Below are 12,032 nucleotides of genomic sequence, written 5' to 3'. Positions count from 1 at the left end.
ATTTATTAGGCAGTTATTACACTGCCAGCCACCGTTCAGGGCACGCACACACACACACACACACACACACACACACACACACCCCGCAGGCGCGGACACACAAACCCAGCCACAGACACTCGGAACCATCCATCAACAGATATTTATTAAGCGGCTGCTTGGGAGGCCGGGCAGTGCGCAGGAGAGCCACGCAGACGTTCACACGGACCCCCGAGACTCAGACCCCCGGGGGCAGACACGAACCGGCCCGATCCGCCGCCACAGACACACAAAGATCCGGGCCAAACGTATTTCCGGACCCAGAGCCATCACGCAACAAGCAACAAGCATTTACTGAGTGGTTACGGCGTGCTGCGCGCTGTACCGGCCAGACACACGGTCCCAGACTTGGACCCAGACACAGACACACCCACATACCCAGCCAGACGCACTGGCGGGCGCGGGGCCGCCGAAGCCGCGCGCACTGACGGACACACACGCACATACATGTACACCCCCCCCCACCTCCCGCCGGCGTTGCGCATCTCAGCTCACCGGAGCTCGGCCCCGGGCCCCTCCCCCTCCCCGCCAGCCCGCTCAGCGCACAGAGCGCACCGCACCGAGCGCGCACCGCACCGAGCGCTCCTAAGCGCTCCGCACCGAGCGCACCCGCATCGAGCGCGCCGCGCGGCAGTGGCGGCGTCGGGGTACAGGACGGGGGGGCAGGGAATGGCGGGGGGGGGCTCCCCGGGATGCTTCTCCCACTCTCACCCTCACCAGGGCTAGTGCGCTGGCGGGTACGCACGCCGGGCGCTCAGTTCCTACCTGCCCGGGACGGGCGGCCGGACAGGCAGATAGGGGAAGGGGAGGCGGGCGGCGTGCGCGGCGCCTCTACTTACTTACCCATGGAATCGGCCAGCGAGATTTCGCTGGAGCGCTGCTGAGTCAGGGACTGGTTCATGGTGAGAGGCGCGGCGCTGCAGCGCCCTCCGCCCCAGTTCCCGGGCTCGGGAGCCTCGGTCTGCTCCGCCGTGGCCGTGGCGTCGGCCGTTCGCTCCCTTCCGGAGCCCCGCTAGGAGAGAGCGCTCGCTAGGAGCTGCAACCCAGTCGCCGCCGCCGCCGCCTATCCCTCTCTATTCCCAGGGCGCCCGTGGCATTGGCTGGCTGGCTGACGGTCTGCGCTTGCGCAACCTCCCCCCCCCCCCCCGCCGCCAGCACCTCCCTCTCCCCTCCCCATCCCTACACCCCAGCCCCAGCCCCATCTCTCCCCCCTCCTTACTTCTACATTGCGCCCATTTAGAGCTGCGTTCTGCTTAGAAAAGTGAGGGGTTGGTTATATTGGGGTTATATTTCATTCGCAATGAAAAAAGGGGGATGCAGAGAAACCGCCTGCTTTAAAGTTGGATTTGGGGGGGCCAGGGGCACACACCCCTCCTCGAACACACAAACACACTCACACACACACTCACACACACTCACACACACACACTCGGGCTTTGCAGTGTTCTCTGCATTGCCCCAGGGAAGTCACAAGGGAGCTGGCAGGGGAGTCCGAAAAACCATCTAGGGGATTAATCACCACAGGGACCAGAGACGCGGGGCCCCTTCGATCCAGAGAAGGGATGGGATCTGGCCAGTCCCCGAGACCCCAGATCCTCTAAAAACTGCCGCAAAAAAAGGCACTGGGGCCGTTGTCAGGGGAGATTCGAATCCCACCCTCGTTGCATTCGGCCATTCTGGACCTCAGTTCCCTCCTCTGTGGAATTAAGAGAGAGGTTGGAGGAGATGGCCTTTGAAATGCCTTCCAGTTCTAGACTGGGGATCCTAACTGTGTGACCATAAGGGAGTCACTTCCCTTACTCGCTTCTCGGTAATAGGAACAGGCGATTTAGGAACCAGACCTGTCCAAGTCTTGGATCTGGGAACTAGGGACAGAGAAAGGAGGCAGCTTCGGGGGCAGATCCAGTGAATAAGCCTTATCTCGCCTTCGACTCGCAGCAGCTCCTTGCGAGGAAAGGAACTGGGATCTCCATTTTACACACAGGGAAACTGAGGCCCAGAGAAGGGCGGGAACGCCTCAAAACAGTGGCAGAGCCCCTCTTAGAAGCTCCCTCATTTGCTGGTCTTTTTCTGCTCTACTAGTTCCCCGCTGTAGTCAGTAAACATGCAACACGTTATTCTAGCAGGAGTGACGCTTTATTCTAGCAGGAGTAACGCAGTGTTCTAGCAGGAGTAATGCATTTGTTCTAGCAGGAGTAACGCAGTGTTCTAGCGGGAGTAACGCATTGTTCTAGCGGGAGTAACGCTTTATTCTAGCGGGAGTAGCGCATTATTCTAGCGGGAGTAACAGTACGCTAGCGGGAGTACGAGGGGGAAATGGAGATCCATTGGGGAAGGTGGAGGTGAAGCGGGGGATGGCGGCTCCATGACGGGTTACTGGAACAGCTGGTTGGTCGCCGCTGCAAAAAGCCGACCCACAGTTCCCCATCGCCGCCGGTCTCCAGGGGCCGCCATGTGGCTGCGAAGCAAGGAACACCAAGGGCCGCGAAGGGACCCGTGGGCGGGTGACCCAAAGATCCAGGGAAAGGGGCGGTGGGTGGAAAGAGGTCTCCGCAAGAAAGGAGGAGGGGCCGGCCCGGCGGGCGTCACACAGGGCGGGCCGAAGGGTGAAGGGCCCCCTCGGCTACAAGGGAGGCTCCTGGGAGGAGAGAGGAGGTAGATCCGGCCACGAAGCAAATTTATGGAAAACTGGAGAACGGCGCGCCAGAGTCCCCCACCTCTGCGGAGAAGGGAGGCAAGGGCAGAAACGGCTCGGAGCTTTCATTTTTATTGATCTTTTTTTTAAAATATCACCTACATTTCCCAGAGTATCCCTCCCCTGCCCTCCTCCCTCAGGCAGATGCCCCTCCTTGTGTGGGGATGGAAATAACCAGTTCAGCTGAACTAACCAACGTGCTGAACGCTGAAAGCACGTGACCTCCTCAGTGGGCTGCGGCTGGAGTCCCTCACCCCTGCCTCGAGACCGGGAGGGGCCCCCGGAGCCATCAAAACCCCAGAGCCGAGGGTCGTTAGCCTGAGAAGGGACGGAAGGAACGATGGGCAGAGCCGGACATCACGTGCGCAGGGTGAGAAGGCGTGAGGAGGTGCTCAGCACCAGCAAAACATCTCACCCACGCAGGTGATGTCACCCGGATTTGGAGGATCTTGGCTCTGGAGCCATTTTAGAGAGGAGGAAACGGAGGCCCAGGGAAGAGAAGTGACCAGGCCAGAGTCTCCCCTAGGCCCCTAGATGTAGATCTGGAAGGGATCCCCTGATTTGACAGGGGGGAAACTGAGGCCAAGGGAGGGAAAGGTGATACCCAGGTTTTGATCTGGAAGGGGCCTCCTCAGAGGTCATCAGTTCAAACCCCTCATTTTACAGAAGAGGAAACCAAAGCCTTGGGCCTTGTCCCAGATCATACAAGTTAGTGATGATGGAATTCGAACCCACGTTTTTGACACTCCAGAGCTGATGCTTTTCCTACTCTGTGACACCCCCAGGGACACCTCTGATCTCCCATGACAAGCGGGCCCTCTCGTCTTCTGGCTCCTTTCTTCCTGAAAAGGCAGGTCTCGAGCCCCCCGTAGGGGACCAGAACCCCAGCCTGGTTGGACAGCTCATGCTCCTGGGGGGTTGGGGGCACTCCCCACCCTCTGATTTCCTAAATAATGCTCACTTGGCCAGGGATTGCCAAGGATTTGTTTAGACCGCAGAGAAGAGCTTCATTTGAGTTAGGGCTGAGGTTTCCAAGGCGGAAGGGGAGGGGAGAAGTTTCTGGGTCACCCCCAGCCCCCAAGCTGTGCCCTAGTCCCCCCACGCTAGGGATACTGTGCACCCACGCTAATAGGGAGGCCGGTTACCCTGCCTCTCCTTCCCCGGCCACTGCCAGAAGCCCGCAGCCCTTTACCCCGCCTCCCCGGCCTCCACTCCCCAAAAAGGAAAGGCGCTCTCTTCTGGGTCAGAGGGAAGGAAGGCCTCGTCGGCATCTGGCTCACTGACCTGACCACTGAGCCTTGCTTCCCTTATCTGGGAAATGGGAATCACAACCCCTGCCCTTTCCCAGCTTCCTAGGGCCTTCCCGAGGTTAAAAGCAAAACCATCTGTAACCACTTTGGGGGTCCCAGGGGAAGGGCTGAAGGAGAGCGAAAAGGAGCGGCCCGGAGCTTCCAGGGCACGGAAAACGGGCCTCTGCTCCCGGTTGGGCCCCTTAGTGGCCATACACAGGGCCCCTGGCCCCTCACCTCTCCGGAGGGCTCGTCTCAGGGGGCCATTGTGGAGCCCGGGGCAGAGAACGGTGGGGACGTGCTTCGGGGCCATCCGCCCAGCCCGGGGAGGGGAGGTATCCATAGGAGGCAGTATTCATGCGCCTCCCCCTCTTCTCCGAGCCCCGGGCACTTTGTCTGTGCCCGGCCGGCACTTACCACGGGCTCTGGGGCGCTTAATCACAGTCTGCCCAACTCTAGTTATCTGTGTCTAAACCTCCCCGCAGGCCCTTTGAGACTGAGCTCTCCCAGGGGCAGAGCTAGGAAGGGGGGGGGAGACAGAGACAGAGACTCACAGAGAAAGACAGAGACAGACAGAGAAACAGAGAAGGAGAAACATAGAGACAGAGACACAGAGACACAGAGAGAGACAGAGAGAGAGGAAGGGAGGGAGAGAGAAAGAGGAAAAAGGGGAGAAAAGAGGGAGAGAGAGGAAGGAAGCAGGGAGGGAGAAAAGGAAAGAGGGGAGGAGAGAGGGAGGGAGATAGGAAAGCAATAAAGGGAGTGAAGCAGGGAGGAGAGAGAAAGGAAGCAAGGAGAGAGAAAAAGAAGGAGGGAGGGAGAGAGGAAAGAAATGGAGGAAGTGAAGGAAGCAGGGAAGGAGAGAGGGAAGGAGAAAGGAAGCAGAGACGGAAGGAAGAAGGAAGGAAGAAAGCAGGGAAAGAGTGAAGGAAGGAGGGAGAGAGGGAAGGAGAGAAGGAGAGAGGAAGCAGGGAGGGAGGGAGGAGGAGAAAGGAAGAAAGGAAGCCAGAAAGCAGGGAGGGAGGGAGGGAAGAGGGAAGGGGGGGGGAGGCAGCCTGCCCTTCCCTGCAAGCCTCACTAGCTTGTTACCTTCACCTCAGGCAGCCCCAGAGCTCTCCTCCCACACAAATACTTTGTATTTCTTTTGTGAGCCTGCTGATCCAACCGGTGCAATGTCAACTCCTTCCTCCTTCACTTTGTATCTCCAGCATCCAGCCAAGTCCCTGGCACAGAGAAAATGCTCCATAAACGTTTGCTGAAGCTGGGTCCCCAGAAGAGTTAACAAAAATACACCTTAGGATCCAAGTTCTAGAGCTAGGAGAGACCCCAGGAGCCATGGAGCCCACCCCCTTTTTTACACAGGAGGAAACTGAGGCCCAGGGAGGGAAAGGAACTTGCCCAGGACCACACAGCTAGTATTCGAGAAGACTTGAGTCCAGGTTCCCCGGACTTCTATGTGCCACACGGACCCCGTCTTGGCTTTGCAAAGGTGAGACATGATAAACTGGTTTTGCCCAAGTCCTCTCCCCCTACTCTATTGTTCTTTCTTTGTTACAAGAGGGGACACGATAAGGAGGGGTGATGCTATGTCGCCCAAGTGAGTTGGGTTTAAGTGAGGAAGGGTTGAGCCAAGTCATCTGCCTCACTTTCCCCTCCAGGGCCATCTGAGTCCCAGGACCAGACATAGAGCAGGACAACTGGAGATGGCCCTCGTATCTTCTCTCTTTATCTCTAGAAAAATAGTTATTATTTCATCGGAGAAACTGAGGAATAGGGAGGAAAATCCTCCATAATTATACAAAACATGCACATATTCCTATTTATAAGTAGGATCTAGCCGGGAGACAACATAGCGTCCTGATGAAAGCTGGCTCTGGATTCTGACACGGGCTGCCTGATGACCCTGAATAAAACAAACAAAACTTTCAATCTTCTAGCAGACTCTCCAAGTCTATTGATTAAAGAGAAAGTCTTGATTTGCATAATTAAAGAGATTTCCCCTCCATTTGCAACTTTCTAGAACATTTAAATCAGAGATCCAGATGCCATCTTGTTATTTTTGCTGTTATTGAATTGTACCCCCATAGATGGCATCCATTTTGCAAGGATTGAGAAACTGAGGCATTAAACGGGGGTAGAGCACTTGCTCAAAAGCAGAAGATTAAGAAGTGAAGGGAACAGGAGCTGTACTCAGATCTTCTTGAACCAAATCCAGGAGGGAGGATAATGATGGTAATGCTGACAATATCAAGATTCCCCCCCCTTCATTCCCCCCTCCCCATAATTCCCGATCCTATTGGTTTAAGGGATCAAAATGCTTTCCTTAGAACCCTCTTGGGAGGTAAGCAATTGTTGCAAATATCGTACTTCCCATTACGCAGACGAGAAAACCGATGTTCATTTTATATGAATGTGAGTTATTGTTACTAATGCAATTAATTGCCTCCAGCAATTCTATCACTTGGACCAGAATCCAAAATGAAAGCAAAGCTAGAGCCTTCTTTGTCTCTATTTCAGTCTCTCTGTATCTCTCTCTGTGTGTCTCTGTTTCTCTCTGTCTCTCCAATGAAACCAAAGCTAGAGCCTTCTCTATCTGTCTCTGTCTCTCTCTGTGTGTATCTCTGTGTGTGTCTCTGTTTCTCTTTGTCTCTCCCTCCTCCTGTTTTTCTCATTCACTCCCTCCCTCTCTCTCCTTCCCTTTCCTTCCCTCCCTCCCTCCTTCTGTTTTTCTCCCTCCCTCCCTTTTTCTCTCTCCCTCCCTCCCTTCCTCCCTTCCTCCCTTCCTCCCTGTCTCTCTTTCTGTCTCCCTGTCTGTGTCTCTTTCTCTCTGCAGCTGAGATTTAGTGACATGCTTAATATCACATCCGTAGCTAAGTACCTCAGGCCTGATCTGAATTTGGATCCTCCTAATTTCAGGGGTAGGGTTCCATCCACTATACCCTGTACTTACCCCTGGCCTCTTCTTCTAAACTTACCTTCCATTTACTTTGCGTGTACCTTGTAAGTCTCTACATGTTTCATATGTCTCCTCCATCACACTGTGAGCTCCTAGAACAGAAAGCCTTTATTTTAATCTTCAACACTGCCTAGTACACAGTAGGTGCATAACAAATGCTTATTACTTAACCGATAAAATACTATGTCACTTCTCCAAGAAGGTCTTCATTCTAAATTTATCACAACGCCCAGCACTTAAATACTCCTTGGCCACCATGATAAATTGGCATGGATGTACAGCCCTCCTCTTAGCCTTATATTTAGGGAGCCTCAGAGTCAAGGCTCTTCCTAATCTGGACAATGAGGGTGAGCCTCAGAGACAGGTACTTCATTATCTGTCTAATGGGGATAAACGGCAGAGCTGCGTTCCTCCATATTTGACCAAAGGGGTGAGTAAAGCAAGGCTTTACTAATCTGGCCAATGAGAATGAGCCTCAGAGTTAGGGCCTTCCTTAACCTGCCAAAGGAAATGAGTGACAGAGTCAAGCTTTTCCTTATGTGACCTGTAGGGATGAGCAAAAAAGCCAAGTCCTTCCTTTTTTGAACAATAAGAAAGAGCATTTGAGGCAGGCCCTTCCTAATTTGGCCAATGGGAATAAATGTAAATCAGGTCCTTCCTAATCTGGCCAACCGGGATGAATGTTAAAGCCAGGTCCTTTCTAATGAGGTCAATATAAATGATTGACAGAGCTATTTTATCTGGTCAATAGAAGCATGTTGGGTTGAGGAACAGAATAAGGTATTTCCTTATATGACCGATGGGGGTCCTCATTAGAACCAGGTCCTTTCTTATCCATAAAATGGGGATGAGTGTCAGAGTCAGGACCTTCATTATATGGCCAATCAGGATGAGTTTTAGACCTAGGGATGTCCCCTAATCTGGCTAATGGGAATGAACGTCAAAACTAGGCCTTCACTAATTTGGCCAATGGGGATGAACATCAGAGCCAGGTCTTTGCTAATTGGCCCAATCAAGATGAAGGTCAGAGTCAGATCCTTATAAAGTGGCCAATGGAAATGAAGATCAGAACCAGGGTTGTTGGTTTTTTTTTTAACCTGGCCAGTGTGGATGAGCGATGGAGCTAGGTTTTTCCTAATCTGGCCAGTGGGAATGAACGTCAGTCAGGTCCTTCCTAATCTGGCCAATTGGGTTAAGCATCAAAATCAGGTGCTTCCTTATCTAGCCAATGGGCTTCTTCATTAGAACAGGTGTGTTCGGGAGGAAGCCGCCTACCCAAAATGACTACTCAGAGATCACTCATAAAAAGCAGAATTATTTATTAGAATCTCTAGAGGACCATACTGTTCTGTGAGCCGAAGTTCACAGCAGGAGAACCACTCCTTTGAGAGTGGTCATAGCTTTTAGACATTTAGACAAAGAACCCCCCAAATCCCACCCTCTATATGTTGCGATTGGTTACATAAGTCTCTATTGCCCTATTTGGTCAGTGGAATGCAGTGGATGAGGACGTATAGCTTCTTACTTGTAATACCTTCTTTCGACAATGGAATGTAGTCCAGGCCTTATCTAAAATCACATGACTCTGGCGAAGCCAAAAATGAGGCCTTATGGCTTCAACTAATTTAGCTAACGGTCTCTGATCAATATGTGCTTAATTTGTAAATTCTTCACTTTTTCCACGGCAGGTGGGTCCTTTATTATTTATCCAATAGGGATGAGTGTCAGAGTCTGATGCTTCCTTTTATGGCCAATACAGATGAGCTTTAGAGCTAGGACCTCCCTAATCTGACCAATGGGGATGAACGTCAAAACTAGGCCTTTACTAATTTGGCCAATGTGGATGAGCAATGGAACTAGTCTTTCCTAATATGACCAATGGGGATGAACTTCAGAGTCAGGTCCTTCCTAATCGGACCAAAGGAGTTGTGTGATAGAGTTTATATGGTCAAAAAAGTTCCTTGTTAAGAGCCAGATCCTTCATAATCTGATCAATGGGGAATGAACTTCATAGTCAGGTCTTTCCTAATCTGGCCAAAGGTGAGGTGCAATAGTTTATACAGATATACAATGTGCCGGGCACTTTGCTAAGGGCTGAGGATACAGAGAAAAAGAAAAAGAAAGAAATACTTCCTGTCCTAAGGAGCTTACGATACAGTGGCAGATATGGGATAGTTCCAGGCCAAAAAGCCGGAGAGGGGAAGAAGATAGCCAGCGTTAGGGCGTGATGGAGAAGTCCAGCAAAATCCAGTTAAGGGCCCCTGCTGGGAAATGAGAGCAATCTATCTCATTGTCATGGGGACTAAATTAAACTTTACAGCAATATGTAATTGTCAGCTTTTAACAAAATCAAAATCCACGTGGATTTTGCATTTAATTGGCTCCTGATGAAGTCCGGCAGCCCGATAGAAGCAGGTCCCTCCATCTCACTTTCCTCCTCTGTCTAATGAGGGGTCCCCCCTCCTCCTCCAGCTCCATCCTTCTCTGTTGACAATCAGCAGCTCCCTTGATGAATGATCCTTCAGGCCCATGGAGGCTGCTGTCAAAAAAATGAAAATGCCTTATAAATCACAGGCTCAGACATCTCCAGCTACTAGGAACCTTGGAAAGGATTTAGCTCAGCCCCTTCATTTTTCAGCTGAGCTAACTGAGGGCCAGGGAGATGAAGTTAGGCCCAAGGTCACCTAGAAGATAGGGTGGGTCAGAAAATCAGAGGCCTAGATTGAGTCCATATTGTTCATTTTGCAAAGGGGGAAACTGAGGTCGACAGAGGTAGCCCGGGGTTAAATTTGAATGCATGTTTTCCTGCCTCCAATTCCTGTGCTCTTCCCTATCTGTTATTGGAGAAGTAGAAGGGGCTGGCTTAAGACTGAAGACTTGTAAAAAGGGCATCATACCCTAAAGGCTCAACACCTAGCACTCAATCTTTCTGTTCTTGAGTGACCTCCAGAGAGCAAACACAGTCTGTTTCTAGGACTCTCCTAAGCTCTTGCACCCCTGACATAAAGAGGTAAGAGTCTGGTATTACAAGGGTGGCTAGATGGTGCAATGGGTTGCTCAAGAGGCAGGAGGATCTGATTTCAAATCCCTCTTAGCTATGTGATCCTGGGTAAGTCACTTACACCAAAAAAAAAAAACCTGGAAAGGTACCAGTGACATATTGAGACTTAAGAGGAGGCCTTTTTTGGTAGATATCCAACTGCTACTCTGCACCAAAAACTGCAGTGAAAGGCACTAGTTTACTAAACCACAAACTGACAACTTTTCAGACTCAGTGAAATCATTCAGATCATAATCAAACCCCCAGATTTTTTTTCATTATATAAAAAAAGGCAAGTTAGTGGAAGAAGACATTGCCTGAGTTTTTGTTCCCCAACATCAGATTGACTATTTTCAAAGAGCTGCGATTCCTTTATTATTCCTATTATTTTATAATAATAAAGGGATATACATTCCTTTATTACTATTCCTAATCCTTTATTATTATTAAATAAATACATTTTATTTATTTAAGGACACTTATTCCCGATCCTTCCCATACAAGAGTTTTCCAAACTCTGGGGTTCACTTGGGGGGGGGGAAGCAATAAAAAAAATTACTGGGCCTTCCTGAATACTCTTCGTGCATAAATGTATCACTTTTAAATATGAAAACAAAGTCCAAATCAAATAAAGTAAAGAAAGGCTGAGGTGCTGAATTTACTGCAAGGGTGTGGGATGAGCATAAAGTACAAGTAAAGGCTCTGGGCAGCCTGCAGGGCCCTGAAGGTGGCAGGGAGTCTGTCCCAGAGTTCCTCCCACTTCTTTTTGGGTCTCTCCCCATGATTCCCTCCCTAGACCCTTATAAGTCCTTCTCCAGGTCTCAGTCACAGAGGGAAAGTCCCTCTCCTCTGACACCTTTCTGGGGGGGCCCCTATGGTGGCCCTAGATTGTTACGTGGATCTGCTGCCCCCACAAATGCTTCAGAGTCCCAGTCTGGGCCACTTCAGTGCACTCGGGCACCTGCGGAGGCTCCCTCGGAGTTAAACCCATGGACTGCTGGTCTCTCTGCTACCAGACCCGCTCCAGGACTTCCTTCTCCACGTACAAATGACGTCTGAAAGATGCTCTGGCTGGGTCAGAGCGCAACATGGCCTGTGATGCCAGATGGTGACATATTTACTTAAGCCGGATACTTGAGGACCGGAGCAACAGTCCCACTCCTTTCCCCCACCTCTGGCTGTGGGTACCTGGCAAGTCCCTGAACAGAGGATTAGAGATTGGGGATGATGCCTACTGTGGGCCATCTTTCCCCCTCCTCTTGTGGAAGATAGAATGGTGGTTTGGAGTCAGAGGATCTGGGTTCAAATTCCGACCCATGTGACCTTAGGCCTAACCTCCTCCCCCTGGGCCTCAGTTAGCTCAGCTGAAAAATGAAGGGGCTGAGCTAAATCCTTTCCAAGGTTCCTAGTAGCTGGAGATGTCTGAGCCTGTGATTTATAAGGCATTTTCATTTTTTTGACAGCAGCCTCCATGGGCCTGAAGGATCATTCATCAAGGGAGCTGCTGATTGTCAACAGAGAAGGATGGAGCTGGAGGAGGAGGGGAAACCTCTCATTAGACAGAGGAGGAAAGTGAGATGGAGAGACCTGCTTCTATCGGGCTGCCGGACTTCATCAGGAGCCAATTAAATGCAAAATCCACGTGGATTTTCCTTCAAAAGCAAAGCTGACATTTTTATGTTGCCGTAAGGTTTACCGATGAATTTGTTTGGTCCCCAAACAATCCTGTGAGATAGGCTGTAGAGCGGACATTATTATACTGGTTTTCCCAGCCTCTTCCAGCTCTGGATCTCTTGATTTATGATCCTCTGTGTGATCTTGGACAAGTCCCTTTTACTTTCTATATATCCGTTTTTTTCCCATAAAAAATAAGAAGCTCAGATTAGATAGCTCTAAAATTCCTTCTGGTTCTAGAGCGTGGAGGCTACGTTCCTACGAAAGTGCTGAAAATGACCTCATTTTTATGCCCTCTAGGACTAAGTCGTTCAGAGGGATGCTACTTGGCAAACTAAA

At 51.0% G+C, this 12,032-nt stretch overlaps 1 protein-coding gene across 2 annotated transcripts in view; it reads right to left on the bottom strand.

Moving 5' to 3' along the window:
- The window catches only part of TMEM255A (transmembrane protein 255A), a 92,460-nt gene extending 91,346 nt beyond the window's left edge, over nucleotides 1-1,114 (bottom strand). For both annotated transcript variants that reach the window (XM_051969234.1, XM_051969235.1), the window contains exon 1: nucleotides 883-1,114. In XM_051969234.1, coding sequence (XP_051825194.1) covers nucleotides 883-940 — 58 coding nt within the window. In that variant the 5' untranslated portion in view covers nucleotides 941-1,114. The remainder of the gene's footprint in view (nucleotides 1-882) is intronic.
- Nucleotides 1,115-12,032: the final 10,918 nt, after the last annotated feature.

Source organism: Antechinus flavipes, chromosome X (genome assembly GCF_016432865.1).
Source record: "Antechinus flavipes isolate AdamAnt ecotype Samford, QLD, Australia chromosome X, AdamAnt_v2, whole genome shotgun sequence".
Taxonomy (NCBI): Eukaryota; Metazoa; Chordata; class Mammalia; order Dasyuromorphia; family Dasyuridae; genus Antechinus; species Antechinus flavipes.
The sequence above is the reverse complement of the archived record's forward strand: the minus strand, read 5'-3'. Positions and strand labels throughout refer to the sequence as shown.